Raw genomic sequence first — 26384 nt, 5'->3', positions numbered from 1 at the left:
CTTCAAGTCAGAGGAAAAAACCAATTGCTTCCTCAATGCTCATGCTTCTTGGTAAATGCTCTAACAAGTACAAGCATTTGTCTCTAGTGCAGTGATGGCTAACCTTTTTTGGCTCACGTGCCAAAAGCGGGGGGAGCGAGGTGCCACACCCATAATGCTATGCGAATAACCCCAGCGTGCATGTGCAGGCTTCCCCCACCGCACGTGCATGCAGGTGCAACAAGCACTCCCCCCTCCCCGCTTTTGGCGTGCTTTTTTGTCCTCCCAGGCTCCAGAGGCTTTCTAGGAGCCTGAGGAGGGCAAAAACAGCTTCTCCCTGCCACCCGAAGGCCCTCCAGAGTCTTCAGGAGCTTTCCTGAAGCCTCCGGACTGTGAAAAACCAGCCCTATGGGCAAACAGGAAGTTCAGGAACAGACTTCTGGTTTACTCATAGGGCCGTTTTTTGCCTTTCAGGGAAGCCTCCTGAAGGCTCCGGAGGGCGAAAAATGGCCCTACGAGCAAACTGAAAGTCCATTCTCGAACTTCCGGTTTGCCCATATGGCTAGTTTTTCACACTCCGGAGGCTTCAAGCCTCCGGAGGGTGAAAAACGACCTCAAAAGAAGGCCGAAGTCAGCTAGCCAGTGTGCACATGCGCACTGGAGCTGACAGGGCAATGCCTCGCATGCCCTAACAAATGGCTCCGCATGCCACCTGTGGCACGCGTGCCATAGGTTCGCCATCACGACTCTAGTGGAAATGATTATTTGATTATAGCTCATTCTTGATGTCCCTTTAATATCTCCAATCTTAGAAGTTAACTTCTGCACACTAAAGTTAAAAAGAAACAATCTAAGACAACTGATTTCTCTGTTGTTTTCTGTTATCTTATGCTAAAACTTTAGTGGATGAAGCAATTAATGAAGGCATGTTGGTGCTTCTATTTAAGAAATCAGACTCCAAAATATTAATTAAAATAACCATTAAGGAGAATGGTAAGGGAATAATAACTAAAACTACTTTTTAAATATAATTTTCATATGTTAGAACTGCCTAAAGAGAGCAGGTAAGAAGACCCATTCAAACAACATGAAGGCTTTGGGTGTGTTGTTGGGTCGTTGTTGTTTTTTCAGAAATCCAAAACAATTCTTTTCAGCATTGCAAATCATAAAGTTATCCTGGATCCCTTTTTACTGCTTATCAGTGTATTTCCAATGAAATAATAGCAGGAAGTTACTCCCATTCCCAGAAAGTGATTTCAAAATCTGCTTTTTGACAGGAGGATACATCATATATCTCCTCCTTATAGCCCTTAGCCAAGAACATCCAGTTTAATTAATGCCATGGGCAAGATAAAATAACATGCATAAATTAATTCAGTACATCTATACTCTCTGTCAGTTCTCTGGAACATCTTTGTCATTCCTTGGTTTCCTGCTATTTGGCAGCTTTTACTCTGTTTAGAATTCTTAACTGTTCAGTTTTCATGACTGTTTTTGGAAGTTATAAAATTCTAACACAGAATATTTTACCTACTGCTTTTGCACAAGTCAAGTACCTTATAAAACAACTTTTAATGTCAACAGTTACACCATTAGCAAAACATAACCAATGTATTAGAGAACAATATATCAAATAAAGCCACTTTGGTTTAGGGGCAAAGGTGCTGGCGTAAAAATAAGGAGTCTGTGATCCTAGTTCCAACTTTAGGCATGAAAGCCAGCTGGTAACTTTGAGCGAGACACCCTCTCTCAGCGCAGCCCACCATACATTGTTATGTTATGGGGAAAGAGGGAGAGGAAGGAGTACTATGCATGTTTTCTATCTTGAGTTACTTATAAAGATGAAGGTGGGATTTAAAAAGTATGCCATTTACAAGACATAAAAAACTCATTTTTAAAAAACGTTCTCTGCCAAAAATAGTATTTGGGCGTAAATTTCATCGTCATTCTACACTGGTTTCTTGTCAAGTGGTGCTTTGCTCCACAATTTAACAAGGTTCTCCTTTTCTTTGCCAGTTTGGCTGAATGTTATACATACACCTGATAATGGTCAAGCACAATCAACAAAGAAAACACTTCTTACGATGGAAGGGCATCCTTTATCTTCATGTGAGAGATATCATTGTAGAGGGCAATAGAAACTACCTCCTCCATGGGACATTTGAGCCCATACTCTTCACAGCCGTTCTCAATGACAACAGGGTCTGACTTGTGAGGATCAAACATGATGGTGTTGGGAGTGACTAACATAACCCCTCCAACGACTCCCTTGAAAAACAAAACAAAAATAAGTGGACACTTGGTACTTATACTCATCACATCCACAACTGTCACAACATGACAACACAATGTACCCTCTGTGTTTTTGATACTCCCTTTCTTCTCTAATGTAATCTTGTTTTCTCCCCAAGTGCTCAGTGAGGAGGGGAGGAATCTCAGCTAAAACTGAGCCAACATAAAAAGATTTTCAAAACACATCTATCTTCAGCAGACAAGGCCACAGTTATAAAAAGGGGTCAAAGTATTTAACTTTCATCCTTGATTGCAGCGAAAGAGAAGCTACAGCTTGTTAATTAACGAGAGTCAAAGGGAAGGTTCACAAGATAGTCCAAAACATTTCTGATTTTGGCTGCAATCCCCTAGCTTTAATTGATTTTAGTTCTAAGAGATAGAATTCCCAGTAGAAACTTTGAGTGGTTCTAGAATAGAGAAGCCATTTAAATGGATCTGCTGTACATCCTAACTATGTATTACATATATACTCAGGGAGAAAAAAGTCACAAAAAATACAGACCTGGAATTAGGCATAGAGAATGTGGTTAGGGAACATTATGAGAATATAGATGGAACAGATTAGGAGAGAACTGGACACTCTCTTCTCTTCACAGCAGCTTTTATACCACTTACTTTCTTTTGCTTTCATGTATATACAAAAACCGAGATTACAAGAGAGGCAAATAGTTTTAGGTCTTAATCACCCCAACAAAAGTATTTGAAGGTTCTTTTTCCAAAACCGTTTCAGCCAGTTTTTCTTTGTCTTAGAAATCTTAATCACCCCAAGGAAAGTATTTGAAGGCTGAAAAACAATTTCAGCCTAACCTTTCTTTATCAACAATTTTATCAAGGAAGCTCAGAATAGTCACAGGAGACTGAGAATACAAGTTTTCTATAAAAAATAGAACCTATGATCTCAATTAAAATGTTTTATATCTGTGATATAAAGACTCCAAACTATTAATAAAAATATATTAAAAGAGCAACACTGGAGGCCACAGATTAGCTCCTGATTTCCAAAGTGCTGCAAGAGATGGTAAGGTGGTGGCACTATCATAAGAAGAAAGGCTGAAATATTTTGGTGCATTACGAAGAGTATTATTATATTAATTGAGAAAGACCAAGAATGCACAAAAGAAGTTAGTATGTGCTTCACTTATTATAAGAGGGCCTTCCACTGCCTTGATCATGTTAAGTGTGGAATCTACTTAGAAAAATAAGACTCCCAGAACATTTCATTGCCCTTGGCAAAACCTACACACATGCCAGGAACCAAAGTATGGAAAGAACATGATGAAACAGGCTGGCTTCAGGTTGGCAAAGGAGTGGCATAAGCCTGACTATTCTCCCTTATTTATTCAAACTACATGCTGAATATACAGAGAGAAGCTGGATTGGAAGAAGATGAGCATGGTTTTAAAACAGGGGAGGGGGGCATCAGCAACCTGTGTTATGCAAATGATTATACTCTGATAGCTGAAAATGCAAATGATTGGCAAGTTCTAGTCAAGGAGCACAGTGAAAAAAAATGACATTAAGATTTAGTGTAAGGCCAATCTAATGACAATAAGGTACAGCAACCAGTCTTAGAATTGACAATTAAGATATTAAAGTGAAGGATAGTTTCAGCAGTGGGTTGCAGGCGATACGCCCTGGTACAGGCGTACCGGGAACACCGGATACTGTTCCGGTACAGTGCTCCGGAGGGCCCACCCACCCTCCTTACCTGTATTTGAGCACTTCAGCACTTCTGCACACGCACACGGAGCGTACAGCACCTGCGCGATGCTCCATCAAGCAGCTGGAGCATCGCAGAAGCGTCACGGAGCGTCGCAGGAGGTAAGGATGCATGCGTGCCTGGCGCACGTGTGCACGCGTGCTGTGCATGTTCATGTGGTGAACGCCAGGCCCCATTGCACCATACCAGTTGCAACAGGATCCGGAACCCACCACTGGATAGTTTTAACTATCAAAACTAAAGGAACCAACATTAAAAAAATACATTACAGGCTAGTACTTGGAAATGTAACTGTGAAGGCTTTGGAAAAGATATTCAGATACCACATTGTGCCTATACATACAAAGATCATGGTCATGCAGGTAATAGTTTTACCTGAACAAACTATGGAAGTGAAAGTGGGACGTTCAAGAAACAGCATAGAAAGAGTAGTTTTTAAACATGGCATTGGAGAAAAACTAACTGGAAAATAAGCCCTAATATGTCTTTTGCAGCAGAAATTAATATAAGACCCTGTCTTACTTTGGGGGCAACATGGATTTTTCCAGATTAATATATCATTTGGTATTCTACTTTGTAATTAGTCTTTCACATAGGAAGCAAATTGGCTGGAAATTATCCAAATTCTCTACCTTGCCATCTGTGAAGTAACGACAATTCATTTTTAAAAATTTGTACACTGGTTCATCTTCCTCTGAGGTGGACGATGTAACTCTCTGAAGTGGTTTACAAGCCCTTCTGGCTAAATCAGCATCCTTCAAAATAAAATTAGACAAATATCAATGGCTTAAATATTAAGGTAGGAGTTCATTCATGCAGATGAATGTGATTTTACTAATCTGTCCCTTTGCAAAAATCAGGAGTACTCATCATATTTTTGCTATCATTTTGAAGGCCTGAGGAAATTTTTGAGAAGTAGAGCATTTCCAGGACTACGGGGACTGTAGGGAAGCCCCATTCCCTGAACAAAGCTATTGTCTCCAGGAAAGGAAATGTAGGTTTCCAAACCAGTATCCAAATAGTTATTACTAGTATATTATGTATGCTTTCTATAAAAACAGTCTTCCAATAACACAGAACTCATGTTTGTTACACAACTTTAAAATGCATCAGTCATTGCCAGAAATAGACCAAAAACAAGATATCTATAAACCTGTTTTATATCAACTTGGCCTTTAAAGAAGGACACCACTGTTTTTTTTCTTCTTCTATTGTTGATGAGAAGGTTAAGGCCACAGAGGAACTGCACCTGTTTAAAAATGTCAGCATTGCCACCAGAGGTAGGTTGCCAATTTTTTTACTACTGGTTTGGGCACACTCCAGCGCGTGCTCGTGAACGTGTGCAAAGCTTCTGCGCAGAAGTGTCCGGGTGGGTGGGAGGAGCCTCCCGACACTGCTGCCACCAATTCGGCCAATCTCGGCAGCAACCCACCTCTGATTGCCACTCTTGGGAACTGGCACAATCCTGGCATAAGTTGATGATGATCCTTCATTTTTATACTGACCTTTCAGAAAACTGATGGTGATGATAGTGGCTACTATACAGGGAAATTAAGTAAGAAGAGGATGGCATGCTGGTGGTACAGCTCTAGTTTTCCCTCCCCAGAAATCGCAGCTGTATCAAATCAGCAGGTTGAAAAAAGTCCTCAACTCACAACAGTTCATTTAATGAAAATTGGAAATTACAACAGTACTGAAATAAGTGACATATGATTGTTTTTCATATGACTATTGCAGCATCCCCATGGTCACACAATCAAAATTCGGACGCTTGGCAACTGACTTGTATTTATGATGATTTCAGTGTCCCAGGGTCATATGATCATCTTTTGCAACCTTCTGACAAGCAAAGTCATTGGGAGAAGCCAGATTCACTATATAACTGTGTTACTAATTTAACTGCAGTGATTCATTTAACAATTGTGGCAAGAAAGGTCATAAAATGGGGCAAAACACCCTTAACCAATGTCTCACTTAGCCACAGCAATTTTGGGCTCAATTGTGGTCATAAATCGAGGACTACCTGTACACATGAATATATGCCAAGATGTGTACGATACATGCAGGCAATGACCTGTTATCTAGCCAGAAAAGAATGTATGTCCCTATGTAAAACAGTTCCAGTGTTATTGCAATTTTGTTAATGATTGCATTATTTTTAGGATCGTAAAATGGATAGTTTTCAGAGGCAGCCTAAATATTTAATCAATTTTAGTAAATCTCTTAAACCCCATGAAGTCTTTCTGGAGAAACATCTAATCATGCTAACTAATATATTATAGCCTAAGCTTTCATAGAGTTTACTTTCAGAAAAAACTGTATCATTTCTATATGCACAACACACATCCAAAGAGACACAAGCACACATGATATAAGCTATACAAGTTTTGCCCCGACATATTCTGTCTCTAAATGTTAACCTTAATTCAAACCTTATGCAAATCTTACCGGAAGCTTATCATATTCGGCATCTGATGATGAAGGTGAAACAGGAATACCAGAACTTGAGGAAATTACTCTTGAGGTATCTGGCACATATAGTACCTAGTCAAAAAATAAAAATAAAAAGTGGAACATTAACATGATAAATATTATGGGCACTATTAAGAGTAAATATGAATAGTAGAGAGCTATTTAAAACACAATCTACCAATAATTACTGGTTACGGGATTTCATTATTTTCTTCAGCCATCATCAATCTACTGTCTTCCAGGTGCATTAGACTTCAATGTAACTAATATGGGATTATGGGAATTGTTATCCAATTCATTCACAGAACAAAGGGATAGGGAAGGTTGCAATAGTCAATTTTCATTTCTAATTCCATTACAAAGATTTTTTTTAACTGACATATGCAATTAATTTGATTTCCATAATTAATCCAAGTACAAGTATTTAAAACAACAGAAAAGGATTAAAATTAACTAAAATAATTTCTACATTTATTTAGAAATAAATTCTGTTTCTTTTCAGGGTTCTTCACTAAAGCTTGAGTATTGTATATCATGAAGTGCACCGTAAGCCACCCGAGTCACTCTGGATAGCAAGAAAAGTGGCATATACATTTAATAATTAAATAAATAATTTAAAAGAGAACAACTAGAGCAGACATATGAAATGATCAACAACATATAAATAATATAAAGAATGGTTGCTGGAATTGGATAGGTCTAGTTTAATGAAAAGAAGGACTAGAGGTGACATGATAGCAGTGTTCCAATTTCTCAGGGTTTCCACAAAGAAGAGGGAATCAAGCTATTCTCCAAAGCACCTAAAGGCAGGACAAGAATAATGGATGGAAACTAATCAAGGAGAGAATCAACCTAGAACTAAGGAGAAATTTCCTGACAATCAGAACAATTAATCAGTGGGATGACTTGTCTCCAGAACTTGTGAATGCTGCAACACTGAAAGTTTTTAAGAAGAGATTTGACAACCATTTTTCTGAAATGGTATAGGGTTTCCTGCCTGAGCAGGGGGTTGGACTAGAAGACCTCCAAGGCACCTTCCAACTATTATTCTGTTATATTCAAAGAAATAAAATTCACAAGGGAAGATGGAAAAACAACACACTATCCTTCCTGGATATCCTCATCAGCAGAGAAATAAAGGTAAAATAAAGGTCAAACAGAAACATAAATCTATTGAAAAACAAGCCATACTTAACATGTGCTCCATTACCAAAGTAACCACCTAACCTACCAGAAGCAAAAAAGGTTGTAAAATCAGCAGGAACATGAGGTGATCTGCTTAATGGCCACCATGACTTACGAACATAATTCCAGATTCAAATCAAGGACTACTTGTATTGTATTCTGCATAAATACAATTTTTATCCCTTACATATGGTAGAAGATGCCCGTGGCACGAGATATGCCAAAAATATAAAATAATTTAATCTCAATTTTAAAATATCCACACAAAGTATTAAAAGCCTATATTTCAGTAACATCAACATGAGAAAATTCCTTGCAGTTTAAATCACAAATAACTGAAATCTGGTAATGAGGCTTTCTGGATCTAATTAGTTTCATGATGCGAAACAATGGTTGTTAAACTCTGTTCCAGTGAACTATGAAATTACTTTAAAAGTGTTACAGGAACTGTCAGGGAAAATGAGTGCAACAGGGACATTCTTTCCATACTATTGATATTCCTATTATTCCATGTTATCAGAAAAATATGGCTAGATCACATAGGGTGCCTTCAAACAATGCAGAGTGATAGGAAGGCTCAAGGGAAGAGTATTACCTAGCAAACATGCTAAAATGTTTCAGACCCCATCACTTTCTCAGGGTAAAAATTACTTTCTATTGAAATAATTTGTTCAGTATTGCAATGTGGTCCCTCAGCATATACGTTGAATGTTCTTGGTAGGATCCGACACCTTTATTTATGGAAATGGTCAAAAATTGTGCTTACAAACACTGTTGCTACTCTGAAATTGTGCTTCCCATGTTATGTCTATGTGTATGCACATGCGTGCGTGTGTGTGTAGGTAGGAAGGTGATATTCATCTGGAATTACTGGTTCACAATAATAGGAATATAAAACCTTAGAGCAGTTAGAATATCAAGAATGTTACTACTTTTGAAAGATTACAAGATTTAAGAAAGTATTCTTTCTCCAGAAAGAATAGGCAAATGGCTGTTTCCATGCATGGGGAGATATTTGCTACTGCAAAAACAGCACCTTTAGAATTGAGCCTCCAAAGTGTGTGAACTGGGGGAAAGAGAAGCATCCTGCATTTGAAAATCCCTCATATGCACAACAGAAAGTAGGCGAGAAGGAAGACATGATGAACTGCCAAATAAGCATGGTAACACTAAAATGGTCAGAAACAAACAGGATGCATGTTTAATCATATATCCTATTCACAGAGAGGTTCCGGCTAAGAAATTTCACAAAGTTCCAGACAAATTCTGAGTAGAGATATAATATAAACCACAGACCAAAATAATAAATCCAAATTATTGTAGAGGTAAACTGGAAGCTGTTGCCCTCTACCACCCATACATCTAAAGTTATCACATCTATTATCAAAAGTTATTTTAAAATAGTTACCACAAATCAAATATTTTCAAGTGAAATTTTCTCTTGCCGTAATTACCTGGCCTGGAACAATTGTGTGTGTGAAAAGCTTATTGAGTTCCACAAGTTTATTTGGAGTTATGTTAAACTTCAGGGCTATGCTGTTTAAGGTGTCTTGGCTTCCAGCCTGAGATAGAGAGAAGACAGAAAGTTTAAATTTCAAAACATATTTTAATCAATCATGCCTCTTTAAAACAAGTTTCTGGCCTAGTTTTAGGGACTGCTGCAAAACTGTTATTTCAGATGTTGAGTCTACGAAGACATCAGAAATTTTCAACGCACAGTGAATAAATATGTGTATGCACAAGTACAGCCTGAATTATGTTTTATGTACAAATACAATAAATTTATATTCTAAATCTTAATCACAGAGATATTGTTATTCTTATTATGTTTTGATGCAACAGTAAGGTGACCAGGTTTTAACATTGGTAAAGTGGGACACCATTGAGGGGGGGGGGCGGATTCTTGATTAAAAATTTGGTCCAAAAGCCTCTTTCTTGACAGTGCTTTCTAATTCAAGAGATCTTAATCCATTAATTGGCCATTTTAACGGCAGATGGGATCCCTAATTGAGGGCAGCTTCCACGAAGAACAGGCGAACTTCAATTTAAACCCACCGGGTTTCCCTCAAGCGGGAATTCTCATCTTTGCCTGTCCTAATTCAGACACTTTCCTTTTCTTTTTGGATCACATTCTCTTCAGCCGATCAAGAGGCGTGCTGGGAATCAAACCCAGTTCGTGGCTGAGGAAAAAATCGCCGGTCATCGTCGCCAATTCCTCGTGGCCACTGATCCCAGAATCACCAGATCAAAGCCCCACGTCCGCAGCCCTGGGATCCTCTGCTTCCAGATCTCCTCGCAAGCTTCAGCAGCCGCGATGACAGCTCGGCACGTTTCTTCTTCTCCACACACACCCTCCCCTCCATTCTTTTCCTCAGTTGCCACGCCCCGGCGGGTCTGCACAAGTTCCTTGCCTAGTTAAGTGTGCCTTGGATCCCAGCCTCGGGGCACGTTTCCACGGTTGGTGAAGCTCCTGCTCTCCCCGCAAAAGGCAGCCTCGACGCCGCCTCTCTCTATTCCCTTTGCCTGCTGTCGGTTAAGAACAAAGCCCATGGTGGGGAAGCTGCTTGTTTGTCTGTCTGGGATTCTTTGTGTGTGTGTGTGTGTGTGTGTGTGTGTGTGTGTGGCGGACATACCGCCAGAGCGGCCAAAAGCCTCTCTCTGGACAGCGCTTGACAGCGTTGTTGGGGGTGGGCGAAAGAAAGCACTTTAATCAGTGGGGTGCATGCCAGGAGGAGAGGAGAGCTCGGGCGGGCGAAAGAAAGCGCTTTAATCAGGGGGTACCGGGGGAGAGGACTGCGTCGTGCATTCTTTCCAAAAATCGGGACTTTTTTAAAACGCCGCGGACACAGGACAAATTGTTAGAAATCGGGACTGTCCCGCCAAAAGCAGGACATCTAGTCACCTTATACAACAGTTTCATAGATCAATCCCCTTAGAAAAAACATTCTAAAGAGTGTGCGTAAATCTGCAGAACTCAATTGTTTCTAATTCAAAATGAATTTGATTCCATCCCTTTTCCACTGAGTTATATACAGTATGCATGCATCATAGGATAAATAGATTGTTCACTGTTGTTTTTTCATCTAAACTCATTCTAATCCAGCAGTTTTAAAATCCCATAGATAATATTCTCTAGTTTTATTTGTCCTTTCAAAACTGCCAATAATAGGTATTCCAACACATAAACATATCTAATTTTGGTGGATAACAAAACAACAATCCTAGTACATAAATATTATGCTAAAGATTGGATGGCAGTTAAGACACATCAAATTCCAAAATTATGTATGGAAAATATCTGTGAGTTTGACACAATAGCTTCTCCCTCCAAACAGCCATCACATGTGATAGCTACGCCTCATTTACGTTCAGGATTTTCCACACCCAAATATTCACCAACTGCTAGACTCATCTGTCCCTAGGATGCAAAACACACACACACACACACACACACACGGTTAATAAAGTTCTATGCAAGCTGAGTAACTTCCTGTTTTGCAGCATTTCCTCTTGAGGTATAGAACTTCTCACTGGCAGGAAACACTCCCCTCATTCTGGTTTCTAATAATTTTCCCCACCCCATAAGCATCTAGATAAGATCATGTCCTACATAGCATCTTTTACACACACACACACACACACACACACACACACAGACTTATCTTGAATGCATTTGGGTCAATATTAAAGGTTGGGGGGGGGGAATGACATTGCCATAGGTCTATACTACAGGCCAACCAAGCAGAGTTAAGTTTAAATTTATAAGTTTAATAACACTTATATGCCGTGCAATCCCGTAGGACTCCGGGCAGCTTACAGTACAAAAATAATCAAAAAGAAAGTAAGATACAGGGAGGAAAGATAGATATAAAATACAACACATCATGCATTCCATTCTGAATGAGGATGGACCGTATCTTGGGATCAACAACCCCAGGCCTGCCGGAACAGCCAAGTTTTAATGGCTTTCTGGAAGGCCGAGAGAGTGTGAAGGGTCCGGATCTCTGTGGGTAGATCATACCACAGGGCCGGGGCAGCTACAGAAAGACCTCCCCCGAGTAGTCGCCAACCGGCATTGCCCGGTCTACGGTACCCGGAGGAGGCCCAGCCTGTGGGATCTTATGGGTCATTGGGAGGTATGTGGCAGGAGGCGGTCCTGCAGATATTTAGATGAATTAGGAAGTAGATGAATTTTTTTGCTAGTCAACTAACTAAGGTATGTAGAAAGTACACCACAATAGTAATGGGGGATTTTAACTACTCTGACATCAACTGGGAAACAAACTCTGCACCAAGTGGAAGATCCAATAGATTCCTAACAAACCTAGCAGACAACTTTGTTTCCCAAAAAGTAGAGAAGGGAACAAGGGGATCGGCCATATTGGACTTAATTCTCACTAAGAGAGAGGAAATGATAGAAGGTGTTGAAGCCACAAGAACCCTGGGGGCAAGTGAGTATACTGGAATTCAACATTATGCAAACACAAGTAGTAGAACAAAGTCAAACTAGAGTCTTGGACTTTAAGAGAGCTAATTTCAATAAACTTAGAGAGAACTTGGGAAGATTCTATGGATGAGAATCCTCAAGGGGAAAACAACTCAAGAAGCTTGGGAAATTTTGAAAAATGAGATTACAAAAGCCCAGTCTAGCACAATACCAATGAAGAAGAAGAAAAACAGCTCCCAAAAGAAACCAGCATGGCTGCATAAAGAACTCTGACAAATTGAAAGACAAAAGGTTAAGTATAAAAGTGGAAAGAGGGGGACATATCAGCAAATAGCCCGAGCCTGTAAAGATGAAGTAAGGAAAGCTAAGGCTCACAATGAAGAAAGGCTTGCCACAAAAGTAAAAAATAACAAAAAAAGCTTCTTCCAACATGTTAAAAACAACAAAAAAGGTAAGGAAACAATTGGTCCATTGCTGGGAGAAAGTGGCAAGAAGCAACAGGGAGAAAGCAGAACTATTTAACTCATTTTTTGCATCTATCTTTACACAAAGGGATAAAATAGTCAAACCTATCAAAGACAGCACCACAAAAGTCAGATTAGGAACACAAGTTGAAATAGGAAAGAAAATGGTAAGTGAGCGCCTGTCTACCCTAGACGAGTTTAAATTACCAGGACTGGATGGATTACATCCCAGGGTTCTGAAGGAACTGGCAGATGAGATCACAGAAGGAGGATTTTTTGAAATAGCTAATGAATGCCATTATGTGGTTGTGTCTTTAAGTATGAATGATTTTAGGTAAAAACATGTTCAAATAATTGTAGTCAAATGAGAATCATGGTACATTGATAGTAAGATATAGAAAGATTTTTGACTTAAAGTGTATAATCTAATATGAACTATCAGTAATGACTGTGGAAGAAATGCACAAAAGTTATCTGTAACCAATCGACACACTTTCTGCAAGATTTAATGAAGGATGATTCTTTTTTTGTTTTTGTTCAATTAAAATTAAAAAATTAAAAAAAACAGCTATTATTCAACTATTTGAATGTAATGGTTCTTAATTTCTGACTTTGCAAAATAATGTCCCTTATTTTTCAGCATGCATGCTTGGAGGAAGTCCAATGCTACTCAGCTCGGTTTCTAATTAACCAACATAAAATATTGTTACATGAAAAAACATGTTAAGTCTCCATGACAAATTGACTCCTATAGCTGTTATTTGGCCCAGAAAATACCACTTAACAATTGGAATGTCAAGGTCCCAGTTGGAAAAGTGGATATCTCTAGTAGGAAAATGGTACAAATTGGGGGGAGGGGCTTAATGTGTTTATAGAAGCTACAAATGGATTTTATACACTGTCAGGGGAAATCACACACAGACAGAACATTCAAGAAATGACATATCATATGCTAAGTTGCTTTATTTTACATGCTTCAGTTACAGTTACATAAGATGATTTTCTCCCCTTATTAGCATATAACTTTATAGTTAACATGAAACATTTTTGTAAGCAATTTAGTGACATTTCAAGTATACAAATTAGTGAAGAAGTGGGCATTTCCACAACTCCCATGTTCAAAAATTCCTAATCAAGTCTTACCATGTACTCAATTGTACCATGGGGTTTCTGAGTGACCATTTTTTTTTCTTTCTTCTCATTCGTTTTGGTTTGGTTATCATCTGAAAGAAAAACCAGAGCAACAATTACTAGTGTTGTTTCACATGTTTTTGGTAATAATTTGACGCTATATGACAACAGCAGCCTAACCATGAATTTTAACCAGAAACTGTAGCCTTTTAACATTTGCAAGTTACACAAGGATTGGCTGCATATTTCTTTCCAGTTATGTCAGCACGGCTCATATAAACTTTCCTGTCTTCCAGCATTTTTCTGTTGCCCTGGGCTATGACATTCAACCAGCCACTTATCAGCACACATTCTGATCTCTAAAAACAGAAACACTCAAGTTGAAACTGATTTTCAGCTATATATTTTTTAAAGTATTACATGCTACCTATTCCTTTATGCTAAAAGCTTTCTAAGGGAAGATACATGCTCAGTTACTTCTGTATTCGTTACTCTTACTTCATATGGAATACAAAAGGTATAAATAAAATTGCCCTAATAATAATGAAAGCAGTAAGCCGATGCCTGTTAAGGTAGAGACACAGATTACAGTATACTAATCCAGATCCCAACTATTGTTTATGCTGTCTGGATTAATAATTGGTAAAAAATGTTTTCTAATTCTACTCCTTACAATTTAGTGAAGAAACATGCAATCCAAGGGACAACACTGAATTTTTAAGCTGTTTTGATTAATGGTTGCGCATTTATATAGGTTGACTCAGACTTCCATCCTTCCGAAGTGGGTTACATGAGGACCCAAAGGGGGGGGCAATATGCTGACTCTGTAAACCATTTAGAGAGGGCTGTAAAGCACTGTAAAGTGGTATATAAGTCTAAGTGCTATTGCTATTTATATTTCTCCTTATTTTGACTTCCAAAGGCAGGGAGGAAAAAGTATTGAATCTAGCAGTCACAAAATTCAATTGGCGGAACCCATGCCACCTGAGTGACTCATAGATTTACCCCCATTCTATAGATCCACCCCTATACGCAAAACCCCCCAAAGTGATTGTTCTACAAATATCTTATTTGAATTTGATTGGAGTTGTGGTACCCAGTGATGGGAGGCAACTAAGGAAGGGAAAATTCAACTTGAGGCTTTTGGTGCGCAATTTCTCAGTTCTGGCTATGCAGTACTGTAATTCACTTGACTTCTAGCAAACTATACCTTTCTCATTAAATGGAGTTAAGGATTGTTCTTACTTAGCCATTCAAGCTGAGACAGGTCTAATGCACAGCAAAGCTTTTTCCTTTGTATACTTGAGTCAGGTTCCATGTGATCTTTATCTAGCTATTTCTACCACAATCAAGACCAAAAGACATATCACAGTCCATCATCTCTACGTATCATAAACTGCAAATTGCAAGGCCAACATCTGCTGAAGAACTGAAAGCTATGATTTTACATTGCTGTGAACAGACAATAATTGGAGCAATATGTAAAGAATTCCCCCAATATCTGGAAATATAAATTTTATTGGACATGAACAATCTAATTCTATTTTTTTTAAATCATCCTGCTGTAAACAGCCTTTATTCTTAGACTCTACCTTAATCATTCCTTGGTCTTTGGTTAGACTGGCTGAATTATTAAGCTTCCATTAGTCTTAGACTGTGAATCTAAGTGTAGATTACCCACACATCACCATAATAATGAATAGGATAGGGCAGGTCAGGACACCACAGCACAAGTTTGCTTTTAATTAGATTCTTGCCAAGTCTCTTGCCAGGTAAGCCTGGACTGCATCAAAGCAAGCCATGTTCATGAAAAAGTTAAAATAATCCATGTAAACACAAGATTGCTTTGTTCAGAAGATCAATTGCCTCATTTTCTCCAAATCTGAGAAATTTAGGTGAGGGGAAGGGATGTAAACCTATCCCTTCTCTATTTTCTTTGATTGAGGAAGCTGTAGAGGAAAGTTCTATGCTATGAATGAAGACACAACAATAAGTGTTATTCTCTACTTCCTCAGCTGCAACATGACTAATTCCCTTATAGCAAAGAAACAATAATTTTTGCTTCAGGCAATTCTTACAAAAGAGGTTTGTACTCGTTTGGGAATTACTGTGCATATTAACAAGTGATTCTCATATTACCTATACGTGTAATGCAGGGATGGGCAATTAATTTTGGACTGTTGTGGAGGGGGTAAATTTTACCAGGGGTAAAATTCAGCAGGTTCTGGAGAACAAGTGGGGAAAATTTTGAGTGGTTAGGAGAACCAGTAAATACCACCTCTGACTGGCCCCGGAGTGGGGTAGGAATGGAGATTTTGCAATATCCAAGCCCTACCACACCCACCAGGCCAGAACCACAGAACTAGTAGTAAAAAATTGAATTTCACCACTGGGCTGAACCAATAGTTCCAGCTATGCTCCACCTGCAAGGCTACTCTTAGACCGAAGGAGCAGTGGGTGACGGAACCCAAGTCTCCTTATGTGATGACCTATCATCATCTCCTCAGGCTGCTCCACGTCAGGTGTGATGGCTATGTAGGTGTAGAAAAGCACATTCTCTCCTCACCCTCCCACAACCGCCAGTTGATTGAAGGAGTGCATGGGGAGTGCATAGAGCTGGACCTAACTTAGCTTCTTCTCCCACCCTTTGAGACTCATTTATTTATATCTGATTTATAATTTGAATTGACTTCAAGAGGGTCAATTAGGGACAGCTAAAGGGCCAGATGTGGCCCAGTGACCATTAATGCCGATCTGCTCTAATGTAAAGTGGGGTAGTATTAAAACAGCTCTCTTTTGCTTTCAACTCACAGCCAAACAGGCACACCAAAAAGTTGTTTGAGAGGCAATCAGAACAATTATTAAGGAAGTTTGGATAATCACATCTCAGCTTCAAAAGGTATGAAAGAGCTTTCACCGAAGCCAGCACTCTCCAGCCCCTCCCTTCCTGGCAAACAGACAGGAAGTCTTCAATTAATTATGGTTTCCCATTTGGTTTGAATCAGGAAATAAGAATAACAGCATCAGAACAAAGATATTTTGCTGTTCAGTTATCAGCATGGCGAGCCAACAACTTTCTAACTATAGCACTGTAAAGTTAGGTCTAGATATTGAACACATAGTTTTGTAAGCTAAAAGCAGGTGAAAGTTTGATTCTCTTCCAATCACAAAAGCAGCACTAATCACTTAAATATATTTTATTTCATTAGATATCTATCTGTCTGTCTGAATATCTATCTATCATCCATATCCATCCATCCATCCATCCATCTAATTTGTATCCTGCCTTTATTATTTTCCAATTAACTCAAGGCATAAACATACTTAATATTCCTATTTTCCCCACAACTCTGTGAGGTGGTCTGAGCTGAGAGACAGTGAAAGATCTAAGCTCACCCAGTGGCTTTTATGGCAGCACCTGAACTCACAGTCTCCTGTTTTCTAGCCTGGTGCCTTAATCTCTAGAGCAAACTGGTTCTTTTATCCAACCTTTTTCATTTTCTGAGTAAGTCGGGGTGGCTAATCTATCCACCACACCTTCCTCCTCCTATTTTCCCCACAACAAAAACCTTGTGAAGTGGGTTAGGCTGAGAGAGAGTGACTATCCAAAGACACCCACCCAGCTTTCTGGGCAACCAACCAACCTTCAAGACTAGAACTCACAGTCTCCTGGTTTCTAAACTATCTCTACACCAAACTTTACTTTAGAGAAATAAATTATAAATAAATTGTAGAGTCCAAAAAAAGACAAAAAAACCAACAAATATATCTATATGACCTATTGTATTATATACTATATTTTGCATGTCAAGAGAAAAAATACAAGACATGTGTTTATGCTTTAGTAGTTCCTCTCTTCAAGCTTAACCCATTGTGGACAGACCTGGGCGCCCCAATGCTACCAAGCTGTCCAATAAGCAGCACCAAAAGTGCTGCTTATCAAAGCTAAATTTACTTATGCTGCATGTTTGTTTATCCTAGGATGGAATTGCATTCTAACAGTTTGCAAGCTGGAATAGATCACAATCAGCTGTTTCAGCAAGATCAGTTTTTATCCTCCATCTTCTACACTTTTGGTATCTTTTGAAAATGAATGCAACCAAGCCTAATTCTTAATTTTAGATTACCCTGTACTAAATTAGTGCAAAATCTCACAGGACTCACAAAAAGCTTTTCTGCAGCAATTGTTAAAGTAGCACAAAAAGATTTGCAAAATTATAGAATCACTTATTCCTGCTATTGTTAGTATGTATAGATTTGAGCTCTGCATTCAAGGTCACCATAAATTTCTTTTACCACACAGAGATTTTTTTTCTACATATTTTGGTGTATATGCATATACCAACACACAAAATTGATGCCCCTAACAACCAATGTCGCATGACTTTGATGAAGTGGATTCCAGTCAGTGGTGTGTTTCAATTTTTTTTAGAACCACTTCTGTAGGTGTGACCTGCTTTGTGGGAGTGGCTTGCCAGCCATGTGACCAAGTGGAGTGGCTTGCCAGCCATGTGACTGGGTGGGCGTGGCCAACTTGTAAAATATGGTGAAACTCACTTAACAACGCTCTTGCTTAGCAACCAAAATGTTGGCTCAGAAACACTGGCATTTGAAGCATGCAAGTCTTAAAGCTGTCAAGTTACAAGACTCTTGCACCCCTAACCCTTTAAAAAAAACCCAGGGGTGTTCAAACTTGACAGCTTTAAAACTTGTAGACTCAACTCCCAGAATTCCTCCTCTCGCTCTTCATCTTGATGATGTGTGGACGGGCAGGGGGAGGGAGCTGGAACTGGTTCTAAATGGCACTGTAGATTTGTGGAACTTCTTCTGTAGAAGAGGTTAGAACTGGCAGGAACCCACCCCTGATTCCAGTCCATGGTTGCACATGCCATAATCACACTAAAGCAGTGGTTCTCAACCTGTGGGTCGGGACCCCTTTAGGGGGTCGAACGACCCTTTTACAGGAGACGCCTAAGACCATCAGAAAACACATATTTTCAAAAAAATACGGAAAACATGAAATAATTTTATGGTTTGGGGTCACCACAACATGAGGAACTGTATTAAAGGGTCACGGCACTAGGAAGGTTGAGACCCACTGTACTAAAGCGTATTCATTTAAATCCAAGTCTCCTCCATTAATGTGTTACACCAATGTATCGCTGATAGCTTTAGATGCTGCAGAATTCATTGTTATCTTCATGACAATATTCAAGTACAGCTTTCTCCTAAAAGGGATCATAACATAAAATCTCCACATCTTGGAGAAAATGCTATCCAGTGGGATGTGTAAAGTGTCAGGGTGGTTGCAAGCACATTTAGAAATTAACAACTCACATTAAAATATGAGATGGTAGAAAGAGAAAAGTGACTGAAATGATTTGTAGTTCCCTTAGCAAATTATGTGACTGATTAGTAACCCTAATTAGGAGGAGGAGGAAGAGAAAAAGAGGAGGAGGAGGAGGAAGAGGAGGAGGAGGAGGAGGAGGAGGAGGGAGGAGGAGGAGGAGGAGGAGGAGGAGATGGAAATGACAATATGGGAAAAGTTCAAGAACAATATCAGTCCATTTTTACTTCTATACATATCCCATTATCCATATGGCCATTCACAACACGGGAGAAGAGGAACAAGTTTCAGAATGTACAGACTGAAGTATGCAGCCAGGATGCCAGGCCCTCCCCACTGAATCCAGAAAAATTAAACAGAAGCCTAGCAGAGATAATAGAGGGCAGGTGGTATGAGGCCAAGAGCTAAATGCCCTTTTCTCCTGGGATGGGTATCAAATTTCTTGGAGGTAAATAAGGAAGGAAAAGAAACAGGAAGCCTGCTACGTTGATTTAAAGCTCTTCACCAAATGAGCAGAAGACTAAGGAAATATTGGTGCAAAGACTTCAACATTGTATTATTGTAATACAGAGTAATTTGTCTGCAGCTTAGTCCAAGAGGTGAACTTAAATTCTGCGGCTTATTTATATGTAACAATCTAGACATTTTGGATTAGTGAACAAATCGTGATTAAAATGTGTGCCTTCCTATAATGCACCAGCCAGATAAAATTCCTTGCTATTATATTTTCAAAGATTCTCCAATGTTAGATTAGAGAGATAATTGGCCAATCAAAGCCATAAATAACAATCAATATCAAGAATAAGCCACCCAATAATACAAATACCATGAATGTGCATCAAAACAATCACAACATTAGAGCAAATGAAAATTAAATAGGGAAAACAATTAAAAAAAAATTGGCGTGGCTACTGTGGAGGGAAAGCTAAAGAATGAAAATAGAACGTATTCTGAACATATTTTGATTCTTCTTTAAATGTGGAAAAGAAGAGGTTGTACAGACATACTAAGGAGGAAATTCTAGCTCACTGGCACTATTACAGTACTGTTGGAATTAATAAAATAAATTCAACAATAACTCATTGGTAATCCGTTTTGCAGATGTGAAGTGGCAACTCCTATTTACAGATCATAATCCAATAACTGTTAAGACTAGGTAGAAAAACAAAAGAACAATTATAATACTATTATAACTATTAAACAGTATTCTTACTAGGAATTAAAGAGTTTCTTCCAAATCAGCTTAATCTCTAATATCTCTCTACCTACAAGTTTGGGAGAATGGAAAAAGTATTAATTATGTTTGTAACTCCTTCAAAGAAGATCAAAAACCACTTATTTAAATATTCCTTTTCTTTATTTTTTCTAAATCTCTACCATCATTCACTTTTTTCTTTCTTTCCTATCTTATCTTTCCTTTTGTAGTTTGTAGTCTAAAGTCTTTATTTTTCTGAAACTTTTAACTCTGTAAAACAATTTTCAATAAAAGTATGTATCTGTGTATTTATATATAAATTTATATATAATTCTGATTGCTCTATGTCTATTATCCCATACCTACAATATGGATGCTAGCTCTAGTGTGAAAAATATTGTATCTCTTTGCATCAAACAGAAATAAGCCATACAAAACACAGATAAGACATTACTGAATTTGAAACATTCAAATCAAGACATAAAGGTAACCACTTTCAGATTTAGAACAAGATAAAGCAATATGGAAATCAAATACCTACTGGTATAAATAGATCTACTGTAGTCAGTGAATTATACACCATACTTGGAAAAAAGCACTAATCCCTAAGATAAATTGCTGGCCTATCAATTGGCATAAGGAACAGGATAAAATAACAATTATTTATGAGGGTTTATACAGCAAAGAAAGGATGCAGCCAATTTGATATTATTCTGGAAAAAAACTATGATTGTTTTTGATACAAATAAGTTTTTGATAGAATTTGGCTTAGAAGGCAACTGGGTGCCAGTGCAACTTAACCAAATGATATGCAACCTTGGTAAAAGGCTGTTGCTACACTTTAAACATCCTGCAGTTTTTGGACAGGTTTTAAGGCCATTCTCTTATATCTCTTATAATAATCTAGCTGGGAAATTACAATATATGGGTAGCTGTAGCCAGAATAGCTGTTCATCAGAAAGGATGCAGAATTATTCACAGATGAAGCAACATGGCAATCCCCATATGGACTTAAACACTCAGGGACAGAATTCCTAAGTGCAGACCTGGGGAAAATACATCTGTTTGGGATATGAAATGCCTCTCAGACACTACCAAACCTTAGACTTGTCTAGATTTGATTTCTACAATTAATACTCATCCAGTCCTGTGGAAGTTTAGTGCATCTGATAAGAAACAAATAGGAAAAAATGAGATATTTATCAAGCAACACATAATCTAAGATGCCACACAATATTACATGTTTTTCTGTTCCAACCTGTGCAGCTTTAATTGCAAAAGTAAACAGATTTTTTTTAAAAAAAATGAAATATAAAAAATAGAATTCACAAATTTACTATGTTTCTGTCAGCCACTCAGTTAAGCAGAAATGTCATCATCTACATTATCATATTTAACGTGTTTGTATCCTAGACATAACACCCTTTAAGGAGTCAAGTTGTAGTTCTGCAGCATATATGCTAAGCATATTAATTAGGCTAACAAAATGATCTAATTCCAATACCAAATACATCACCTAACTAATTTTTTTAAGCTTTTCCAAACATGTCATTGTTTCTAATTGTCCTTGTTCTTATGCCTGGCTATAAGATGGAGTCATCCATACAAAGTTTTATTTCCCTTTCAGAATTAGGCAAACTTATGAGATAGTTGCATCTGGGGTGCACAAAAACAGGTGGCCATGGGGAGGAGGGAGGAGGAAGATTGAGACTTGCTGCCATCTAGTAGTCATTGGGTACACTGGAGATTGGAGAAAAAATAGAAAAATATTTGGATATTATAACCATTCTTTATGGCAATTGGAATGGCTTTTTCCATAGTTGGTGACCTGAATTTTATCCAGTTAAAATGCCAATCATATTTACAAATAACAAGAGTTATTACGAAAAACCAAGTATGGCATATCCCTATTGTGGAGGTGCATTAGGGTCACCCTGAGGAGCAGCTCAATTAATGCCAGAACAATTTTCTCCAACTTCTGAGACAGGGAAATCATGGCAAAACATTGGTGTGGATGATCCCAAAGTTCTTGCATTAAAACTCACCAATGCTGTAGTATCGTTTAAGATCAGTTCGCCTAATATCCTTTGGTTGACTGCTCTTTTTCTTTTTTTTCTCATAATCCTCTTTTTCTGCAGAATGCTTGTAGTTTTCTTGAGAACTGTTTGTCTGCTCTAAAATGATTTACTCCCATCACTTTTCCAGTCTGAGTTTTACAGGTGTGAGTTCCACAGGTGTTTGCAGGTGGCACATCTGCATTTGTTTAGCAAGCTTCTTTTTTTCAAACTAGAGGAAAAAAGGAAGAAATACAAACTCTTAGCATATAGAAAGAACAGTGGAATAAAGGTAACGGTGAATAATGGCAATTTATTGGTGAATTATCCACTATCACATGTACATATTTCTTGCTGATGAATCTATCCCTAACTGGTCCTTACAACCTCTTCTAGTTATACTGCTATATGTTCTTCTTATTTTTGATATCAAAAGGTTATTTTTGATTCTAAACTACCTTATGGTTCTCATGCCAAAATCACTCATTCCAGAAATGTAAAATAGCAAAGATAAGAGATTAGTATTCTATTCCTGGTAGTATTTTATTGCAGCTGAAAATGGATTGGATGCACATTGCAATAGGTATTTCAGAATACATGGGGATACCTGTCTGTGACTCATTACAACAGCCATATCTGTTTCCATGACTGATGTATTAGGAACTCCCCATACAAAACTGGAAAAAGATCAGCTATTTTCATTAACTTTTAGCAGGAATGCACTCATGCCCCTACATGTTCCAAAACACCTTTTCTGAAGCACCTAGTCGCTCTGGCTCTGCAATATTTTGTTTGTTTCAAGATCATAATTAGAAGTGCACACAACATTTAAATTATGATTATTTAATTAGGTGATCCCTCCACTAGCACAAAGTACTATAAGGATTGAAAGTAGAGTTTTTCAGTAGTACTTCTATGCTATGGAACAGCCTTTCCTTAGAGATTAGACTTGTCTCGACATAAACCATATTTTGGAAGATGTAAAAGATAAAGCTCATTCAGACAGTTTGTTTTAGTTTGACTATCACAATGATATATTGTGTATTAGCTCTGGTTGTTTTTAGGACTGACTTTATTCTGAATTATATGAACAATCCATTCTTCCTCCTATTTTTCCCACTCAATGACCATTTGAGGTAGGTCAGACTGAAAGAGCATGACTGGCCCAAAGTCATCCAACCAATTTCACGCCTAATGCAGGATCAGAACTCTTCTTATTTCTAGGCCAGCACATTACCACTATTACACTTCACTAAACTGGCTCACATGTTTGCCTGTCATTATGATCATTAGCACCATGAATATTCCTAAGCATATTATTTATTTACTTATTTTTTTATTTCTTTTAAAAAAAACCCTCACCCATGGCAACTCAAAGCGGCTTAAAAGAATATAAAAACATCATGTAAAAATAGAACAATAAAATAAAATAATAAAATAATAACCCATCCACCCACCCCATCCCAATGACAGCAATATTAATACAAGTCTTTTAATGGTCTCCATCCCTTTCTGGGTTCCCCAGGCCCGCTGGCGAACACATGTGTTCAGCATCTACATAGTATACTAGAGATTTTTTTAAACAGTTGTTATATGCTACCAAAAGATTTAAATTTGTGGTGGGACAGTAATTAATGGCATGCAATAAAACATAAAATACAAAAACAATTAAAACAGATTTATCTAAGGACATTCTAAATATAGCCAATTTGCAGGGAAGGATACTGTAAAATCTCCTGGATAACAGATAAAAATTGTAAGAACTTCCAATTATGGCATCCAGGGCAATATATGAAAGAAAGAAATGTAGTTAATTGTTTGTTCAGATTTGCTTGCAACCGTAATGAGGGTAGAAGAAATATGGAGTCCATAATTTACCCCCCAGTTTAAGATGTAAGGGGGCTCAGTGGCTAAGATGCTGAGTTTGTCGATCAGAAACATTGGCAGTTCGGCGGTTCGAATCCCTAGCACCGTGAACGGAGTGAGCTGCTGTTACTTGTCCCAGCTTCTGCCAACCTAGCAGTTTGAAAGCATGTAAAAATGCAAGTAGAAAAAATAGGAACCACCTTTAGTGGAAAGGTAACAGCGTTCCATGTGCCTTCGATATTTAGTCATGCCGGCCACATTATCACAGAGATAAAGAGCACTGGCTCTTCGGCTTTGAAACAGAGATGAGCACTGGCCCCTAGAGTCAGGAATGACTAGCACGTATGTGTGAGGGAAACTTTTACCTTTAAGATCTAAAATCCTGCTACATCTGATTTGGTATTTTAAATTTTGCTAGAATAATTTTTTAATGTTTTCTTTTTTGTTCCTGTTCAATGCATGTAACATTAGTTTGTGTTTTTTACACGCAATGCCACTATATTCTTTCAGCAATATTAATCACAGATTTTCCTTCTGTTTCTACTAATATCCTGTGATTAAATAGCCTGTAAAATAGTGACATTTAATCTAAAGATGGTGCAGATCTTCACTGCCTTTCTTCCCTATTGATACCAAAAACAAATGAAAGAAAACAATCTGTTTAAAGGAAAAACATATCTTTATTATTTACATAGGGTATTTGTATTGCATCCATTCCTTTAACACATTTGGCAACTTACAGAAATCTAATAAAACATCAGAAATACAATTAAAACAATCATTAAAAACAGAAGTCAATATGTTTTAGAACAATTAAAATCCCCAACACAAAACAGGTAAAACAACTAAACTAATTCATAAAGATGGATGTCTGAGTTGTTGCCTAAACTGTAATAAGAAGGGAGTTTCCTTAACTCTATGGCAATTTATTCTACACTGAGATTGGAGAACAAACCATAGTTGTCAGAGCTATCTGTGAAGGATATTCTTCCATCAATACCATTTTGCCATTAATCGTATTTAAATATAAATATACTTTAATGTGCCAAATTGCTGAATATCATTTTGGGCATTTCTGGAGAAAAAAAATGAACACCAAAATTCATTGTTCATGAATTAGGAAAGAGAGTTGAAACCTATTAAAATTCTAGCAGTCATATTTCCTCCAAATGGAATTTTGGAAATTTGGGTAAACACCAAATAGTGTTTATGGGCACACAGCAGCATAGTCCTAAGCATATTTAACCAAAACATAATAAGCATGATGACATGGAAACAATGTTTTAATAAAAGATATCAACCACTGATGTGAATAATAGAGCTTGCTTTCAACAATAATGAAAAAATAATATTCTATTATATTTCTAAATCTTGTGGAAAAAATTATCCATAATATTTTAGTTTGGATGTTTTATCTGGACCAATAACGCAATTGTAATAATGTAGCGTCTGGTTTATTAATTCTAAAAATAGAATTTATAGGATTAGAACATTTGACTTCAAGTGTGACCATTTCTGTTTATACAACAGATGTAAATCTCTTGCAAATCATATTAAATGCTGATAAAGGCTTTTGAAATTAAGTAATCATTTGCTTTTTGTGTTGCACAATTTTGTACAGATCTGTGCTTTGCATCACTGGACAGCAATAACGTATCTTCTTACCTGAGAATATACCTCAATAAACCTAATGGAACTTATTTCAGATAAATAATGGAATAGACCAATAATGCAGTTCTGAATCCATCACACTGCTATTAAAATAAAATAAATTTGCAGCAATTTGACTCTACATTCAAGTTGCCTGAATTGGGGGGGGGGGGGGAATGAACATTCGTACTTAAGAGTCAACTGAAACAATATTACATCCTTACCGTGCAAAGTAGCTTTGCTTTCGTTCTTTTTTTTTTCCTTGGTCTCCATAACAACCAATTAAAAAGGTACAAGGAAAAAGTGTAAAGGCTTCCACTTAGCACCTCATCTCCAGGCAAAGTCCCTGCATTAAGGGAGGAAAAGAAAAAGTCCATAAACTAATCTGTTGGAAACATCTGATTTATTTGCAAAGTTACAGCACACGGTCTCACAGCAAGTACATTTTAACCAGGGAAAGAGAGCCACATGTCAAAGAACTTATTGTACCCAAAACAAAACAAAAAGAAAAAAGTAGAAGAAAAACAACTGCCAGAGCTCATTGTATAGAAATAAAAGTTCTAGCTCAGGTCTAAGCCTAGG

At 37.8% G+C, this 26384-nt stretch overlaps 1 protein-coding gene across 1 annotated transcript in view; it reads right to left on the bottom strand.

The window, feature by feature from the left end:
- The window catches only part of NCOA7 (nuclear receptor coactivator 7), a 75920-nt gene that overhangs the window by 25505 nt on the left and 24031 nt on the right, over positions 1–26384 (bottom strand). The window contains 7 exon segments of the mRNA XM_032215186.1: positions 2063–2247; positions 4624–4746; positions 6440–6535; positions 9103–9210; positions 13703–13782; positions 22278–22518; positions 26027–26148. Of these exon segments, the coding sequence (XP_032071077.1) occupies positions 2063–2247; positions 4624–4746; positions 6440–6535; positions 9103–9210; positions 13703–13741 (551 nt within the window). The 5' untranslated portion in view covers positions 13742–13782; positions 22278–22518; positions 26027–26148.

Source organism: Thamnophis elegans, chromosome 4, assembly GCF_009769535.1.
Source record: "Thamnophis elegans isolate rThaEle1 chromosome 4, rThaEle1.pri, whole genome shotgun sequence".
Classification (NCBI taxonomy): domain Eukaryota; kingdom Metazoa; phylum Chordata; class Lepidosauria; order Squamata; family Colubridae; genus Thamnophis; species Thamnophis elegans.
Note: the sequence above shows the minus strand (reverse complement) of the source record. Positions and strands in the feature narration are given on the sequence as shown.